This window comes from Sinocyclocheilus anshuiensis, unplaced genomic scaffold, assembly GCF_001515605.1.
Source record: "Sinocyclocheilus anshuiensis isolate Anshui unplaced genomic scaffold, SAMN03320099.WGS_v1.1 scaffold1145, whole genome shotgun sequence".
In the NCBI taxonomy this organism is placed as follows: Eukaryota; Metazoa; Chordata; class Actinopteri; order Cypriniformes; family Cyprinidae; genus Sinocyclocheilus; species Sinocyclocheilus anshuiensis.
In genome coordinates this window covers 158,737-175,154 of record NW_015557118.1, presented here as the reverse complement: position 1 = coordinate 175,154, position 16,418 = coordinate 158,737, and the positions used below count along the sequence as shown (strand labels likewise).

Here is a 16,418-nt window from a genome sequence, read left to right as displayed (position 1 = left end):
ACACCCCCAAAACAAAATCAAGACTTTGTAAAAGAGCATAATAGGACCCCTTTAACTGTCATATTTGAAAGTGTTAAAACTGAGTAATAAATGTCGGGTTGTCATGTTTAATAGCAAAATAAACATAATTTGGTTATATTACGTGTGTGTGTATTTTATCCTATTAAGCCATAATCATGATAATTATAGTCAATAAAAATGCTGCAACCTCAACTCATTTTCACCAAGTTTTTTTATTTAAACTTGCACAAGTGACTGAAGGGTAAATTTCCTTCTCCATATCCTGTGAAGATGTATCGATGTTCTGTTATTCCCTATGCTGTCTGCAGTGCCCTTTGAACTGAACATACGTTTCCTTCAGACTGGAATGGCACTTAATATGGCAGAATTCCCTGTGAAGTCCACTTTGCAGGGCACTTTTGGTCAACTGGAAAGCACCTAGTAATTTTTTTTTTGTTTGTTTCACTGCCTCATCTTCATCACAATGTCTTTATGTACTTAATACTCTACAATTCCTATTCCTGATAAGTATTCATCACATGTGAGTGTACCTCATTTTAAACCTATATTTTCAAAATGATTATTTCTTCATGTAAAAATGTTTACAGTAGGACAAAAATAACTGAGCAGTGGGGGTACTACACACAGTTATAGTGTCTGACTAACCATGGTGAGAACAAAACATTGTGTTAGACCCAAACAAGTGGTCTGCTCACCCCATTGACAGAGACGTATGCACGATCATGGATGCCATTGAGGGGCGAGATGAGAGGCGTCGGCTCGGGAACATTCCGTGGCAGTGTCGTTCGGTAAAGCATGAAGCCATAGTACTGCACACAGTTGACATAACACAAGCTCAGACCAGCTTTTACACTTAACCAAGACCAACCTCCAAAGCCCAAACCATATATCCACATCTACAGCCATTTATGAGGAAATACAACATTGGCCTTTATTGGCTGGCTAAACACGACAGAAAACATGAATTAGCTATAATCACATTCATAACGTTTATGGACCGTATTAAGTTCTTTTAAATATACCTGTTTAATCTCTTCAAATGTCAAAGGATATTGAGATCGTACTGGACCTTGGGGTGACAGCGTATCCAACAAGCTGCTAATGTTGCCAACCTATGAAAGAAAATAGGAACAGAGTAAGAAGGGTTGTATGGCCAAGAAATCTTGCAAATGAATAAGGTTTTGCACACCTTCTGAAGTGTAACAAAGCCATAAGCGAACTTTGGGGTGGCTGGTGGCATGGGACCAACTGGAATGTCTCGAAACTGAAAACAAACACTTATTATTAATACAATAGTATGGATGTCCGTTTTGTTATTCAGTAGATGCTGGTTACAAATACTAGCTGGTCACCTAGCAGTTGAGCATTATGAACAAAACTATATATAAAAAATAAATAAAAAATTCTAACACTTTCTTTTGAGTCCACTAACTATAAGCAACTTTGCAGTTACATGTCAACTACCAGGCTTTAGAGTAATAGTAGACAGTCTGCTTAGTATCTGCTAACACTTAATTTTGATGGTCCCTTTTTGATACTACTCACTATAAGTATCTTTGCAAGGACATGTCAACTAACCCTAACCTGACTAATACTCTAATAAGAGTTGACATTTACTGTCGTTGCAAATTCAAGTTAGTTGACATGTAGTTACATAGTTACTTATAGTTAGTAGAATGTCTAAAGTGGACTATCGAAATCGAGTAAATAGTAATGTTATTTTTAATGTCCAGCAAAAACTGCTTCATCATTTTTTCCTGCATCTGAATAACATACAAGAGTCCTTTCTACTGTCACAAAGTAATACACCACCATTCAGAGATTTAAATAAGACTTGTTTCAGAAGAAATTAATACTTTTATTCAGAAAGGATGCATTAAATTTATCAAAAGTGATAATTAATGACATTTGTAATTTTATAAAATATTTATATTTAAAAAAGGCTGTTCTTTGAACTTTCTATTCATCAAAAAATTCTGAAAAAAGGTTTCCACAACATTATGAAGCAGCACAACTGTTTTCAACACTGATAATAATAAGAAATGTTTCTTGAGCACCAAATCAGCATATTAGTATAATTTCTGAAGGATCACGTGACACTGAAGACTGGAGTAATGATGCTGAAAATTCAGCTTTGCATAACAGGAAAATAAAACTACATTTTAAAATATATTTAAATAGAAAACAGATATTTTAAATGATAATATTTCACAAAATTACTGTTTTTGCTGATTTTTTTGATCAAAATCTTAGTCAGTATAAGAGACTTCTTTCAAAAACAAAACAAAACAAAAAAAACTTACTGACCTGGAACTTCTGAACAGTAATACAGTCATACGTCCAGCAATACCAACTGTAAATCGGATATTGCCATACATGTGCATTCAGAGTTAATGTATGTATGTTCTTACATTCTTAATGACATCTCTGATGGCAAGCAGTTTATCAGTGGGGTCTCCTGCCTCTGATAAAGGTGCATTGTAATCATAACTGGTCACCACAGACCGAAACCTGCTATCATGATCCGCTCCTATGAATGATAACATTCACACATTAAGATGTCAAGGATATGGGAACAAGTATACTGAGATAGCAGATTTACCATTCCAGTAACCAAAGTTTGTTCCTCCCTCAAACATGTACCTGTGATTAGAAGAAAACTCTTTATCTAAGTTGGATTATCAGAGGTACAGCCAAGTTTTAATATAAAAACGAGTTATTTTTAATTGATAACATCTAATGAATCAAATGGCTTTGCACTCATTATTGGATAGAAAGCATTACTTACATGTTCACACTGGCACCCATGGACAACATCTCTCCCAGCATTTTGCTCACTTTGACAGTGTCCACAGAAGCATGTTTATCACCCCAGTGATCCAACCAGCCTGTATAGAACTCAGAATTCACCTGAAATCATGACACATCAATTACTGCCAAATCCTACAGCTTGATAAATAGAGAGACAAACAATCACACAACATGAATGCGCTATCAAACATCTTACTTACCAGTGGGCCTTTAGGCTCAAACCTTCTTTGTCGAATGAAGGCAGCAGTAATGTTGGTATCTGAAGGGGAAAAGAATGAAATTTTGAACACTGGATATGCATACATTGACAAAAAATCTAATTAAAATTTCTTAAAAACACTGCACAGGTCAGACACAAGTGACCTCAGTTGACCTTACCTGTGCCAAAGTCTATAGTTGCGTACAAGCCCTCAAGTGTGCCACAGATCATCTCTTTATCCGTATTCCCATCCGTAGTAAAGAGAATGACGTCCTCCCCCAGGAACAAACGGAACAGAGTGTGAAGATGCCGCATGTAGTTGTAATCACAGGCGAAGTAGCTGCCATATTCATTCTCCACCTGATAAAGGAAAAAAAGCACAAAATATTCACACCTGAAGAGCCATACTTGTCTATACATTGTAAAGCACTGTTTACATATCAACACCAAACATAATTACTATGTATGGGCTCTCAGTCCTACAAAACATGAGCATCAGTCACTGTAATAAGTTCTTTGTTATTATTGCATACTCAGTAAATATTATTTTACATTTTTCTCTGGGTGGAGCAGCATAGTGGTTAAATATCTCAGCTGGTAACAAACCAATTGTAGGTTCTAACCCAGCTGTCAACATTGTGTCCTTGAGAATGTCTTATCGGGTTCAACTAGGGGGACTGACCCACTCATCTGAGGACACTGCATTGGACAGATGTGTCTGGTAATGCTTGTATACTTACTAAATGTTAGCACTATATTGTACCTGCACACTGATAATATTTCCTCCATTCTGATAAAGCCACGGCCTCATCTTAGTGAGCAGCACAGCCAACCACTCACTTGCTGGCTTCAAATAATCTGAAACAGACAAACACTACCATTAAAGACAGATCTGGCCTATGTGAAGTCATGTCTCATGCAGACGTAACAAATACCTGTGTCAGCTGAACGAAGGATAATGTTTGGCTTTTGTAGCAACCAGGCAGGCAAACCACCCTATCGGACAGATAAGAACCCACAATTTATTCACAAAATAACAATCACAAGGCTGTCTTTTGTGTTGTAACCAGAACTAATTCTTAATAGAATCATGAATCAAATTCTCATTCAAAATGATTAAAAAAACAAAATAAATAAATACAAATCTGTCATTACTTACTCATGTATATGTTTAATCAAATGTATTCATTCAATTAGAATATAATCATTTAATAGAATGTACATGCTGCTCTTTTCCATATAATAAAAAGTGAATGGTGACCAGGGTCTGTCAAGGTTCAAAAATGACCAAAAACCATATGATTTATGCACTATTGTCAAAGTTTTCTTAAGGCTAGAATACACTACACGACATTTGCACTGATCTTTGCCCCAATTTACAGTCTGGAGGAACTGACACTAGTAGCCAAAAGTTACAGACAGTCTAGATTTTTGGCAGTCAGAGTTGACATATTTCACATAAAACTGTGGGACACAGACTTAAAGACTGGATGATTATGAATTCATCCAGTCAGAGGACATTAAACACTGGACATTTTGATGATTTTCAGAACACATATTGGTTTCATTTTTCATGTTTCGGCATGAGTGTGTGTGTTCGGAATGATATGAAAGTGTACTAGTGAGTGATCCTCAGTCATTAAGTGTATGATGCACAGTCTTTCCTTCTGTAACCAAAGTCAACAAGTATATGATGTCTATAGTGTTTTGAAATCTGTTCAGATTTTAAAACTTGTATAAGTGTATGTATTACAGCCTTTAAGCAATAAGATATTTTAATCAAAAATCTTTTCTAATCACACTTTTTCCTGATTTATTCACTTCATTTTAAGTATTTCCTAACACAACCCTATTGTATGACTTAAGGAGACAAGTCTAAACTATGCTACTTTTGGAGTCGCCACTGATTTTGATTGTATGGAAAAGAACAGCATGAACATTCTACTAAAAAGCTTATTTTGTGTTTGTGAAAGAAAGACATAGGTTTGGAATGCTATAAGGGTGATCACAAGATAACGTATAATTTTGGGTGAACTATTCCTTTAAAAACACACTCCCTGAAAAGTCAAATTCTCATAATCACATGCAGCTATACACAGCACCCACTGGCCTATTGTAAAATATCACATTTCAACAACATTCAAATTTAGCAACATGAGGAAGTAACAGTCACCATTTCCCATTCTGCACAGATGTACGGCCCTGGACGCAGGATGACTAACAGCCCTGTCTGATTGGCCAGGTTCAAGAAGTACTCAAGATCTCTGTCTCCTGCAAAGTTGAACACCCCCTGCACAGTCCCGTGGAAGTTCCATGGCACATATCTGCATGAAAGCAAACAAAATATTTTTGGCAAGATGTGTAACGTAAGTGTGTACACAGGGTTTGCACTGTTTCTCTGTTCCACGTACACTTGAATAGCATTGAGTCCAGTCATGTACATCTTGAGCAGCCTGTCCTTCCAATATTCCCGAGGAATGCGGGAGTAGTGGATGCTTCCTGAGATGTACTGAAATGGTTTTCCATCCTTTTGGAAGCAGTTGTTCTTGTAGTCAATGGAAAATGAGCGTGAATCTGCCTTAAAACAGAAATGTCATGTAGTTAAAAATGTGCAGGGTGTTGTGGGTGCATAATCCACATTAAATTATTCTCATTTTGATAGAGATTGCATTTACAATGAGCATAATTACAAAATAACAATAATAAAAAAATCCAAATTCACTATATACTTCTTAATGACTTTACCAGGCTTAAAATCACAATTTTAAAAATGTCCTGATATTTCAAAGTTTCTATGACCATGGGAACCCAAGTATATAAATACAATGGTGGGTTGGTAAAAACGAATTAATCACAATGTGTAGAGGTGAAAGTCGTGTACTTTGAATCAGGTACTTACCAACACAAAAATGATTGGCAACAAGCACAGACTTAATAAAACGAAAGTCGTTTGTGACTTCATCTCTAAATCAAACGGATAAGACGCAGTAACACTCTTCCGTTTGACATTATGATAGCAGCGCGTGACTGTAACGTGTCAGGAAATAATATTACAACTGCACAAACTTTTCTGTTATGTAATTTTGCATAAAGCGGTTCACTTTCTCTGTTCAATAGATTTGCAGCGTTTCTTCTCTTTGAACGTGACGGTCATGTGATTGTATTCTGTTTAGCCATGGGTCCTAAAGTCCACGATTCAGTGACCCCTTTTCATCAGTAATAAACCAGATTGTTAACTTGTTTTACTGTTTACTGTTACTGTTTTGCACTGCTAGTGAAGTGTATTAAAAATAAATAAATAAATAAATGATATGGCTAAACAGATGGACGAACCTATGCAATAGCCACAAATGCACACATGTAACAAAACAGTAGCTCAGTGAACAAAACTTGGTGGAAGAGCGATTGCGATGTTTACCAGATGCTACGATCTTTCACAGACGTCTCCGCGACGTACCTGTGCTATCTGGGTTGTTTATTATAATTACTATTTTAAATAAATGTAATATCATATTGCTGTTGCTGCCCTTTCCTAAAAGCCATACAGTTTTTCTGTTGTGCCAAAAACAGACCAGCCTGACCAGACTGGGTCTGACACCAGCTAAGACCAGCATTTTAGGCTGGTTTAGTCTTTTTTGCAGCTGGGATAGCTCTAAGTTTTGTTTAATCATGTATGTTAGTTTGCTCGGATGAAAGGTCTAATTTCAAGTTATAATTTCAGACCAGAGTCAGTTTAGTTAGGTTCTCACCCACCAGGCTGGGGCCCACTGGGGGCCTCAGCAAACTTCTAATGGGGCATAAAACTAAAATGTTTTTTTTCCCCCTCCTCAATAACTCTTTTGTTTATTAGGGAACATCCATAATTAGAATCTTGAATCTCCTAAAATCACAAAATGAATTATTATTAAATATTTTATTATGTTAACACTGCCTATTTCTGTTAATAAAAAAGTTTGGAATCAAGTATAATTGTCACATTAACGGCAGAAAAAAACAGGCCTTCACAATTGTTGGACAAAAGAGGGCCTATCATATCAAAAAGGTTGACAACCAGTGTTTTAATTACCATGTTGTGTTTTTTTAATTCATTTTTTTACAAACAATAAAAGCATCTCAGGACTGAGCTTCTTAGATAATGAATTACCTTGGATGTACACTTTTGATTGTACATAGTTAAATGTCTTATAAACAGAGCTCAATGGTGTTCGCCTCAGACACTCAGAGGCGCTACAGGATAGAAGACTGATGTTGCTCTTTAGCGCCCTCTAATGAGAGCCTGCTGACTCTAAACTTCCTATAGTCAGCAATCCCACATTTATGTTCTGTGAAATCTATCTCAAATGTAATACTAATGCTAATTTATGTTGTATATGTGGTGTTAGCACGTTATCAATGTAACTGTCACTAGAGTGACTTCTCCAGTGAATGGAAAAAAGGTTTCCATAGATTATATACATACACATGCAGCATAAATAAGATTTAGCCTACTCAGTTCAATATAAAGAGAAATTTATCATTTATAACAAAATTTGTCTGCACCAGGTAATTCCTTCTGCCGCTTTAATGGGAGCAGGTGGGCTGGTGAAGTGACTTATCACCAATTTTCACTTGTACTGCATGATTGTGAATGTTTACTGCTGGTTCAGACACCCAAATAAACAGTGACTGATCCAATGGTGTTGACACATACACCACACCACAGCCATTGTTTGACACCATCTGCTGAACACCATAAAGAGATACACTGCATAGAATGTGGGAGAATTCAAAGACAATGCATAGAGTTTGTACTTGAAGGCAGATGCTGTCATTTAAAATAGCTTTACGGATTGCTCCCACGTTCCCATAAAGTGTGTACTGGAGGGTAAACGACCCCATGTGTGAGAAGAGCAAGTCTCTTTGGCTTTTAAAGGCATTCTTTTGAAAACCAAGCCTAATGCTGTTAGGCAGTATGCAGTCATTATCCAGCTGAGCTGAGTAAGCAAACACACATACCTTCTGTGTTACCTTAACGCACACAACACACACACACACACACACATACACACTCAGTCTGAACAGGGAACACTTATGTTTTCATGTGTTAAGATATTCGTCACTTAGTTTAATTAGTGACTGATTGATTTTATACATAATCTAAACTGTGAGTAGATGTACATGCATGAATTGTACTCACTACATACATAGGAATATTCCAATATTAACCAGAATATAGTCATGTTCCAATTACATAAATGTAAATGTAAATACATACCTGACTGCCATTATCAGATTAAGCAAATATTCCAGATTCTAGAACTCTGAAGACAGCTGTCAAATGTGACTCTGGACCACAAAACCAGTCATAAGTTTAAACATCACCCGGAAGCTGAATAAATAAGCTTTCCATTGATGTATGGTTTGTTAGGATCGGACAATATTTGGCGGAGATACAACTATTTGAATATCTGGAATCTGAGGGAGCAAAAAAATCAAAATATTGAGAAAATCGCCTTTAAAGTTGTCCAAATGAAGTTCTTAGCCATGTGTATTACTAATCAAAAATTACGTTTTGATATGTTCACGTTAGGAAATTTACAAAATATCTTAATGGAACACGATCTTTACTTAATATCCCAATGATTTTTGGCATAAAAGAAAAATCTATAATTTTGACCCATACAATGTATTGCTTGCTATTGCTACAAAAATACCTGTGCTACTTATAACAGATTTTGTGGTCCAGGGTCACATATGTCTGTATTAATCAGAATTTGGGTTTGTGTAAGACCTTATTCTGGATATCTACTTTAACCGAACATGTATTTATATCTGCAAATGAAGGTAACTCTGTGTGACATAAAATAATCGGCATGTATTTGTTTATTTGGATTATGCTGCCTTGTGAAAAAGAAGTACACTTTAGCACACTTTTAGTACTTATTACAGAAAACTTAACATTTTCTCAAGTGTGAACTGAATGCATTGTTTTCAGGCACTTATTTGCATGTTATTTGTAATTAAATGAACATTTATTGTAGTTGAAATTTATATTAAAAGACATGAGATGATGTTTGGAGTGCATTTTGACCCACTAAAGTTTCATAATTCTATTGTTTTTGAAATATGGTTAAAGTGCAGAATGTACTGACAAGCAATTATGGTGAACTAAAATATACTTTAATTTCATTTTTATTGAAACTTGTATGTAATGTATTTAAATATGTGTAATTACACATTTGTAATGATGAGGAAATTGACACTTATCACACATCTTCTAAATGAACAATAATCTATATCTTAACTTTGTTGGGTGTTAAGGTTGCCACATTTGCAGCATTTAGTTTGGTAAGATGATACTCAGTTTTGACAGTTCTATCTTCAGCAGGGGACTATTAGCTCTCTGTAGGGAAAGCATCCCTCAGGCACTAATTAAACCAACTAGTACTCACCTCCCTTCACTTGCATCTAAATAAACGTATTATTTATTAATACTTTTAGTGCATATGACAGACTGGGAGAGGCTGAGATCACATTCTCTGTGTGTCATTATGGCTCTGTTAGTCTAAGCAGTGTTGGTTAATGAGTAGAGCATAAATTAATAAGTCTCTGAGGTCTTGTGAGATGATTTGGCCGTGAGTCAGGTCCTCTCTCTGTCAGGATACAGAAATACATATCCTGTAAAGGGGTACATGGTAATCTTAGTAATTAGGATGGCTTTGGATTAATTCAATTAATGCTGGGTTTGTAACTTTATTATTGTGGCCTAAATAACTGAATGGTCTTTTGTATTTTTTAAACCTGGGTCAAAATGTGTGCTTTTGCTTCCAATACAAACTTCAGCCTCAATAATTATATTCTGAAAAAAAAAAACAATCTTTTCAGAATCCACTTATGCTTTGGGAATAAACCAAAATGCTCTCTCGCAAGGGAGGTCAGTTTTTCAAATATTGAAAAAGATTTGCCTTGAAGATTACAGGAAGTGTTTCAATGAATATCTGTAAACACTTTGAACATTGATGACAAGTAATTTTTGCCTATTTTTGAGACAAATCAACACGCTGCGTAAACATGTCACTAAAGGGCCATAGTATTTTGATTCATGTTCTTTTCTTTGTTGATCCTTGTTTATTTTGCTCAGTTTGTGTCCATACATACACACAAAGCACTCCTTTGATTACTCGCTATTTATAATGTGTGTCACAGCTGTATTTCCAGGGCTTTTCCGGAAAAGGCCTCTCTTTATTTGAGGATTTGCTTGAGTCAGAGCTCTCCTGAATGTTCAGACAGGCCGGCTATGGTGATATGCTTCAGATGGGACTCCACCTGTTTTGTTTGTGAAAACAGTAAACTCATCTTATGTAATAGTTTATCTTATTCTTTGGAAAAGATATATTCCTGGCTATTTTATTTGTCTTGAGAATACACAATTACTATTTTTGTAATAAACTGTTCGTTAAAAATTTAGATGTTATACATCTAGTTTAACATTTCTAAAATGTAATAATGAATTACAGTTTTGTTGTTTACAGATTAACACAACTATTTCCTTTTTGAGGAAAAAAAGCAATTTTAAAACTTCAAATTGTGAAATGTCAGCTCTGATTAGTTATTCTATTCTGACTATGTTCTTTACAACATAAACCAAATATTTCCACCCTGACTCACTGAGAGAATCATGTCAGCGACCACCAGCAGTCTTGGGAATCGTAAAATCATCAACCGCCTGACCAGACAAACTCCTCCAGATTTCTCAACAGTGAACATTTTTGCCATTTTAGTGACCAAAGTTAATAGGACCTGATGAATCACATATATCTTCACCACGTGGCATCAGTTTTACACACGGCATGTGCCATGGATCATGTTACACTGCATTAACACATCGATAAATGTCTCTAAATTCCTCCTATTGACTATTTAAGGTCATCTTTCCTGTGACTACTCATAAACACAACATTGAAAGGAATCATTTTTAACCCTGATATCTGGGTGCTCAGTAGATTCCCATAATGAGTCATAAGTTTTGCATGTTGAACAGTTTTGTGTCTAACTGTTTGCTTGTTCTGAAGAATGAGGAATGGTATGTTACTATATTCCACAATATAGTCCCTCCAGAGGCTTCTGGAGAAGAGTTTTTTCTTCTTCGATCATTCTGTAACTGTAGAAACAGACTATTATATAGCTGAACAAAACTTTATCCCAACTAACAGGAAAATCTGGCAAGGTTCTCTCAAAATGATGAACAAATGTTCTTCGTCTTTAATAATGTTCTCAAAACAATAGCGCAAAAACTTTATTAATACATCTTTCATGGTTTTTTTCTTAAATGTTTTGGTTCAAAACTCATTTAATGTTTTTTTTGTTATGTTAGTACTTGTTTCAGAATGTTCAGAGAACATTCAAAAGTAATGTTCCCATAATGTTTGTAAAATAATGAAGTGGAAATTTCCCTTAATGTTAGAATAACCAAGAAAAAATATTTTTAGAACATTCTTAAAGCTGTAATTTTTGAATGTTCAGAGAACATCCAGAAATAATGTTTTTATAACTTAATGGGAACATTAGCAAAACGTTTTTAGAACATATTTCTGTTAGGTGCTATCTTGAGCGAACGGTAACAGTATACTCTTCCAAACTGTCAAAAGGTCGATAACTTTTAGATTTAGAATATAGAAAATAGGAGATCAACTTGCTTTGTAATACTATTGTGATGGGCTTTAAAATGAAAATAAATGAGATTTGTGTCTGTGTACATTTATGGAACATTGAAGTGCTTTGTGTGGTCGATGTGCCTCTTTTTATAGTGTATGTTGATGGCTGCCGTGAGCATCATGTTACAACAAACATTAGTGATGGCCTCGCAAGACTATTGAACCCAAGTTCCCTGACATTCATAAATGAACAGAACTCAAAATATGTTGACCTATTCAGGCCTGTTCTGGAACTGCTTGGTCCACAGCAGGATTTCTCCTTATCTTCCAACACAGTTAACTGTGAGGTCATTTAAAGCGCCCCCTCTGTTGCCCCCCACGATCTTCTGCATTCCACACCTTTGTATGTTTCTCATGCACTGCAGGATGACTGTTCCACAAACAAACCTGCCCCCTTCTTAACTCCTCTTTGGCCTTCCACCCTGATTATATTATTAAGTATATAGCACAGCAGCTCTGTTCCAAAACCTTGTGAGTGACCTTGTTTCCTACCACCTACATACAGTACAGTAGGCCAACTGTCTTCTAAGGCAGCATCCTAACCATCAGGGAACCTCGCAAGTGACTGATTTGGACACTGAACATTGAGTTCAACAAATCACAAAACAGCACATTGTGCATGAGACCGCACTGATTTCAGTAGAGTTTGACATTGCAATGTTTTTGAACAACTTTTCAACTTTTGATTTCATTTCCAGCAAAACTTTAGTACTGTAATTAAATTAAAACTTAAATTAAAACTTATAACTGACATTTCTAACAATTCACCCACCATCTTGAAGTTTGTTGCAATGCATTCTGGGTTGCCTACTACACCATGAATGAATGCAGTTCTGTATTATAATTAGTCTAAAATGAGGTAAGTAAAGCTTACTTAGCTCACTATGTTTTTAATCAGCACAAATATTAACTGAAAGTCGTAGTGTTTTATGTCACCTATTAGGTGTATGCAATGTGTATGCAAAATGAAATGTTCTTCTAACGTGTTGTGACGTTGAAGATCTGCACTCTGTCACTCTGTGAAAATCCATCAATTTAGAGGTCTCAATTAAATTAGTTCATTCACTCAGCATTAGTGTCCTCTAAGTGTCTTGCCCAGTAAATAGATGATGACTTAGAGCAGAAAATATGAGTGAGATCATCTAGTTTACTGTTCTTGCATTCTGATGTCTAGTGCATTGTGAAAATCTGCCATTCAGACTTTCTTCTTTTGTGGTGAAATATGGCGTTTTAATGAATATGTGGTTGAGGGTAGGTGGCTAAAATGTGCATTCATAGGATGGAGGTAAGGGCATAAAATTTGAACAGAAAGTTCTTACATTGGTTTGTGAAATGCCACTAAAATACCAGAAGAAGAATAGCACATTTCCGCCACCTACTGGACTGGAGTGTGAGGCGCTGCAGGGCACGCAGGAGAACTATAACTGCCAAAGTTGAATTGTTAAAATTGCTTAAATATCAGGTTGTTTTTCTACCAAAACTGATGGGAGAACTTGTAAAATTATTTTTAAGGAATTTTTGAGACATCAAGTGTGTAATTTATGTCAGTAGTAAAGACAATAGTCAAAATAATACAATAGTACACAAGCATGGTGTTGAGAAAAAAATCGCCCCAAGACGAGAGGGGTTGTGTGTCCTCTCTAATATGATTTTATGTTCGAGGCGACAGTGCATGCACTTATCTGATGTTTCATTGGTTGTGACATTAGCTCAATACATGTGCTGTTGATCAGCTGCTGCATCAAGGCATTAGTGCCATTCTGTTTTTACATAATCACCACAAGCCTGATCATGTGATAATGCAGTGATTGCACTACAACTGAGAGTCATTAGAAAGACTCTTTATCTAATATGCTCTCCATCAAATACCCCTTTTTCACCCCATTAACTGAGATCTGATGCTTTCAGCCAAGGGTTAATTGACCTTGCCTCGGGCCTGATTGAGTGTTAGACTGTTACAAAGACTGCCATTAATCCACAAGAAATCACTGTCAAAATACAGAGCATAATACATTCTGTGTTTGCAGATGCTTTGTCTACAATTTTGGTAGCAAGTAAACTGACTCAGGGTCAGGGGACTGAAACAAACTCTCAGACAGACAGACTGTGTGCCAAACAAGCTCTCAGACAGACAGAATTGATTTCAGAACTGGTATATGTATGGTATGCCAGAGCAGAACAGCTGATGTAAAATCAGAGCGCAAACTGTGAATGTGGCAAAAGCCCAACTAGAGAACGAGAGCTGCGAACTATAAGCAGTTTTTATCTTTTAATGTCTGACGTATACTCTGCACTAATTATGTTGACTTTGAATACGGTGTGTGTGTGTGTCAGAGGGAAGACACACGGTTGTCTACTGACACACAGAAGGGCTATTCAGGCCCTGTAGTGGATCTTCTGACAGCTCAACTGGTAGTGGCTTTGTTCTGTTTTTCTCACAGAGATGGTATGTTAGATCAGGAGCATCATGCACCTACTCTTTTCTTTCCTTTTTGAGGGCATCTCAGTTGCAATCCTTGCTTATTTTGTGCCCTAGGCCAGGGGTTTTAAAATGTTTTCATGCCCAGAACCCTAAATATGATGACCTTACTAAAATATATAAATTTTAATGTATAAAGAGTCAAGACCAACTGACCAACCACGTGAGAAAAATATAAAGCATGATATTATTAAGGGAACATTTAAAAATAAATAAATAACAGATTTTTTTATATTGTCATTGTGCTAAAGAAAATTATTAAAATATTATCTGGAAAATATTTATTAAAAGTTAATATTTTCTACTGATTATTAGAATAAAGTTAGATGTGTGAACCTAATAAAAACTGTTTTTGTGTGACTTCTGTAATGTGCTGAATCTGAAACCTGACAATCATAATAATGCTGAATGAAACAGTAATAATATCAAATATGTATTAAAAATTGTTGGTTTCTATTTATTTATTCCACAGGATGATAATATAATGAGTTTGGAGTGATGTTTTAGACAAAACATTTTTATTAATATGCAATTATTACATCATCGAATAATTATAAAATATATACATATATATGATAATTAAATAAGTACGTATTGATAAAAATGTTGTTTGTATAAAACACTTTGGCAAAATTTTCCGAAAGTGTGTCATTTTCCACAGATCATTTGTTTTAAACAGAAAATTGTCATCAACTGTCACTCCAAACTCATTAAATTAGATTGAAAGAAAAAAATAAAAAACAACTATTTTTTAACACATTTTTGATATCATTACTGTTTCATCCAGCATTTTTATTGTTTTCATTTCAAATTCAAAAATCAGAGGGGGGTCCAAGGTATCATTTTCACAAGAGCAACACAACATGATGCAAAAAAGTGTTGTAATCACACACTGTATTGACACACTCTTTTCTGAAAGCTGAATATGAAATGATAAAAGGACTGCATGTATCACATAGAGTTGGTGCTGGTTAATGAAGATATTCTCCAGAAGGCTATGGGGGCTACAGAAACACTGCCAGGTTGTCCCAGTCTGTTCCCCTCCCCCATTTCCTCATGGGCCGCTCTGATTAGCCAGTGGCAGCCTCCCCACTGCCTGCCTTTGTCTGAGCTCTTTGTCTGGCCTCAGGTATTGCACAAGACTTTATCTATTTGGTGACCTGAAATTTCTATAATGCAACTCAGCAAGCGCACCACACAGCTGAACCAGGTTCGGTTATGAAATGGTGTGAGACTAATTACAAATCTACTTTCTTTTGTGTTTGCTGAAATGGATGGGGGTTGGTGCACCACTTTAACACAACACCAACCCATCCAATCACACAATGTACAGCATCCTTGAATACCGATAGTGTTATAATAACCCACTTGAGTTGAAACTGATCATTCAGATTTTCTTTTCATTTGTAATCTGAAATACTACATAAAGAAACAGCACTTGTTATAAATTATTTCCAGGGGTAAATTAGCATAAAGCAATACAACAGAATCGCACTGATCAGCAGCTTAGCATGAAATTGTCATTTAACAGATCTCCTTCTGCTGGGATCTGTCACCGGCACCTGATGCCGTTCTCATACCAGCCTCATGCCTCAGTCTAAAGCAAACACAAAGTCGAGGGCTGTTTATAGCAGCGTTTGCATTGATGTTAGAGAGATCTGAAATCTGCATAGAATAAAGTCTGATTGTCTGAACAGAGCTAGATATAAATCTAGGTAATGAGCTTCATTGCATTCTCAAGTAATCAGTTTGACTGGGATTAAAGCATAAGAACCTGTTAGGTTAAACCTGGCTCAGAAACACAAGAGAATGAAGTGAAAAACAGTTCAAGACTGGAAACAGATCATGTTCTCTGTAGTTTACACATGACAGTGGCTGAGCTCTTCTTAAAGGAGTAATTCACCCAACATTTTATTCACCCTTAGGGCATCCAAGATATAAATGAGTTTATTTCTTCACCAGATTTGGAGAAATTTAGCATTACATCACTTGCTCGCCAATGGATCCTCTGCAGTGAATGGGTGCCGCCAGAATGAGAGTCCAAACAGCTGATAAAAACATAACAATAATCCACAACAAGACTCCAGTCCATCGGTTAACATCTTGTGAAGTAAAAAGCTGCATGTTTGTAATAAACAAATCCATCATTAAAGCATTTTAACTTTAAACCGGCCAAAATACAAGCCCATGGTCTATAATAACGCATAGAAAAAGT

General features: G+C 35.9%; 1 protein-coding gene across 1 annotated transcript in view; it reads right to left on the bottom strand.

Annotated features, from left to right (window-relative positions):
- glb1l (galactosidase, beta 1-like) overlaps window positions 1–6,239 on the bottom strand; it is a 9,278-nt gene extending 3,039 nt beyond the window's left edge. Inside the window, exons 1-13 of the mRNA XM_016472814.1 lie at window positions 5,931–6,239; window positions 5,443–5,609; window positions 5,205–5,355; window positions 3,967–4,027; window positions 3,795–3,889; window positions 3,211–3,391; window positions 3,033–3,091; window positions 2,810–2,931; window positions 2,624–2,664; window positions 2,433–2,551; window positions 1,211–1,285; window positions 1,044–1,133; window positions 717–830 (exon numbers count right to left, since the gene is read on the bottom strand). Coding sequence (XP_016328300.1) covers window positions 717–830; window positions 1,044–1,133; window positions 1,211–1,285; window positions 2,433–2,551; window positions 2,624–2,664; window positions 2,810–2,931; window positions 3,033–3,091; window positions 3,211–3,391; window positions 3,795–3,889; window positions 3,967–4,027; window positions 5,205–5,355; window positions 5,443–5,609; window positions 5,931–5,993 — 1,338 coding nt within the window. The 5' untranslated portion in view covers window positions 5,994–6,239. The remainder of the gene's footprint in view (window positions 1–716; window positions 831–1,043; window positions 1,134–1,210; window positions 1,286–2,432; window positions 2,552–2,623; window positions 2,665–2,809; window positions 2,932–3,032; window positions 3,092–3,210; window positions 3,392–3,794; window positions 3,890–3,966; window positions 4,028–5,204; window positions 5,356–5,442; window positions 5,610–5,930) is intronic.
- Window positions 6,240–16,418: the final 10,179 nt, after the last annotated feature.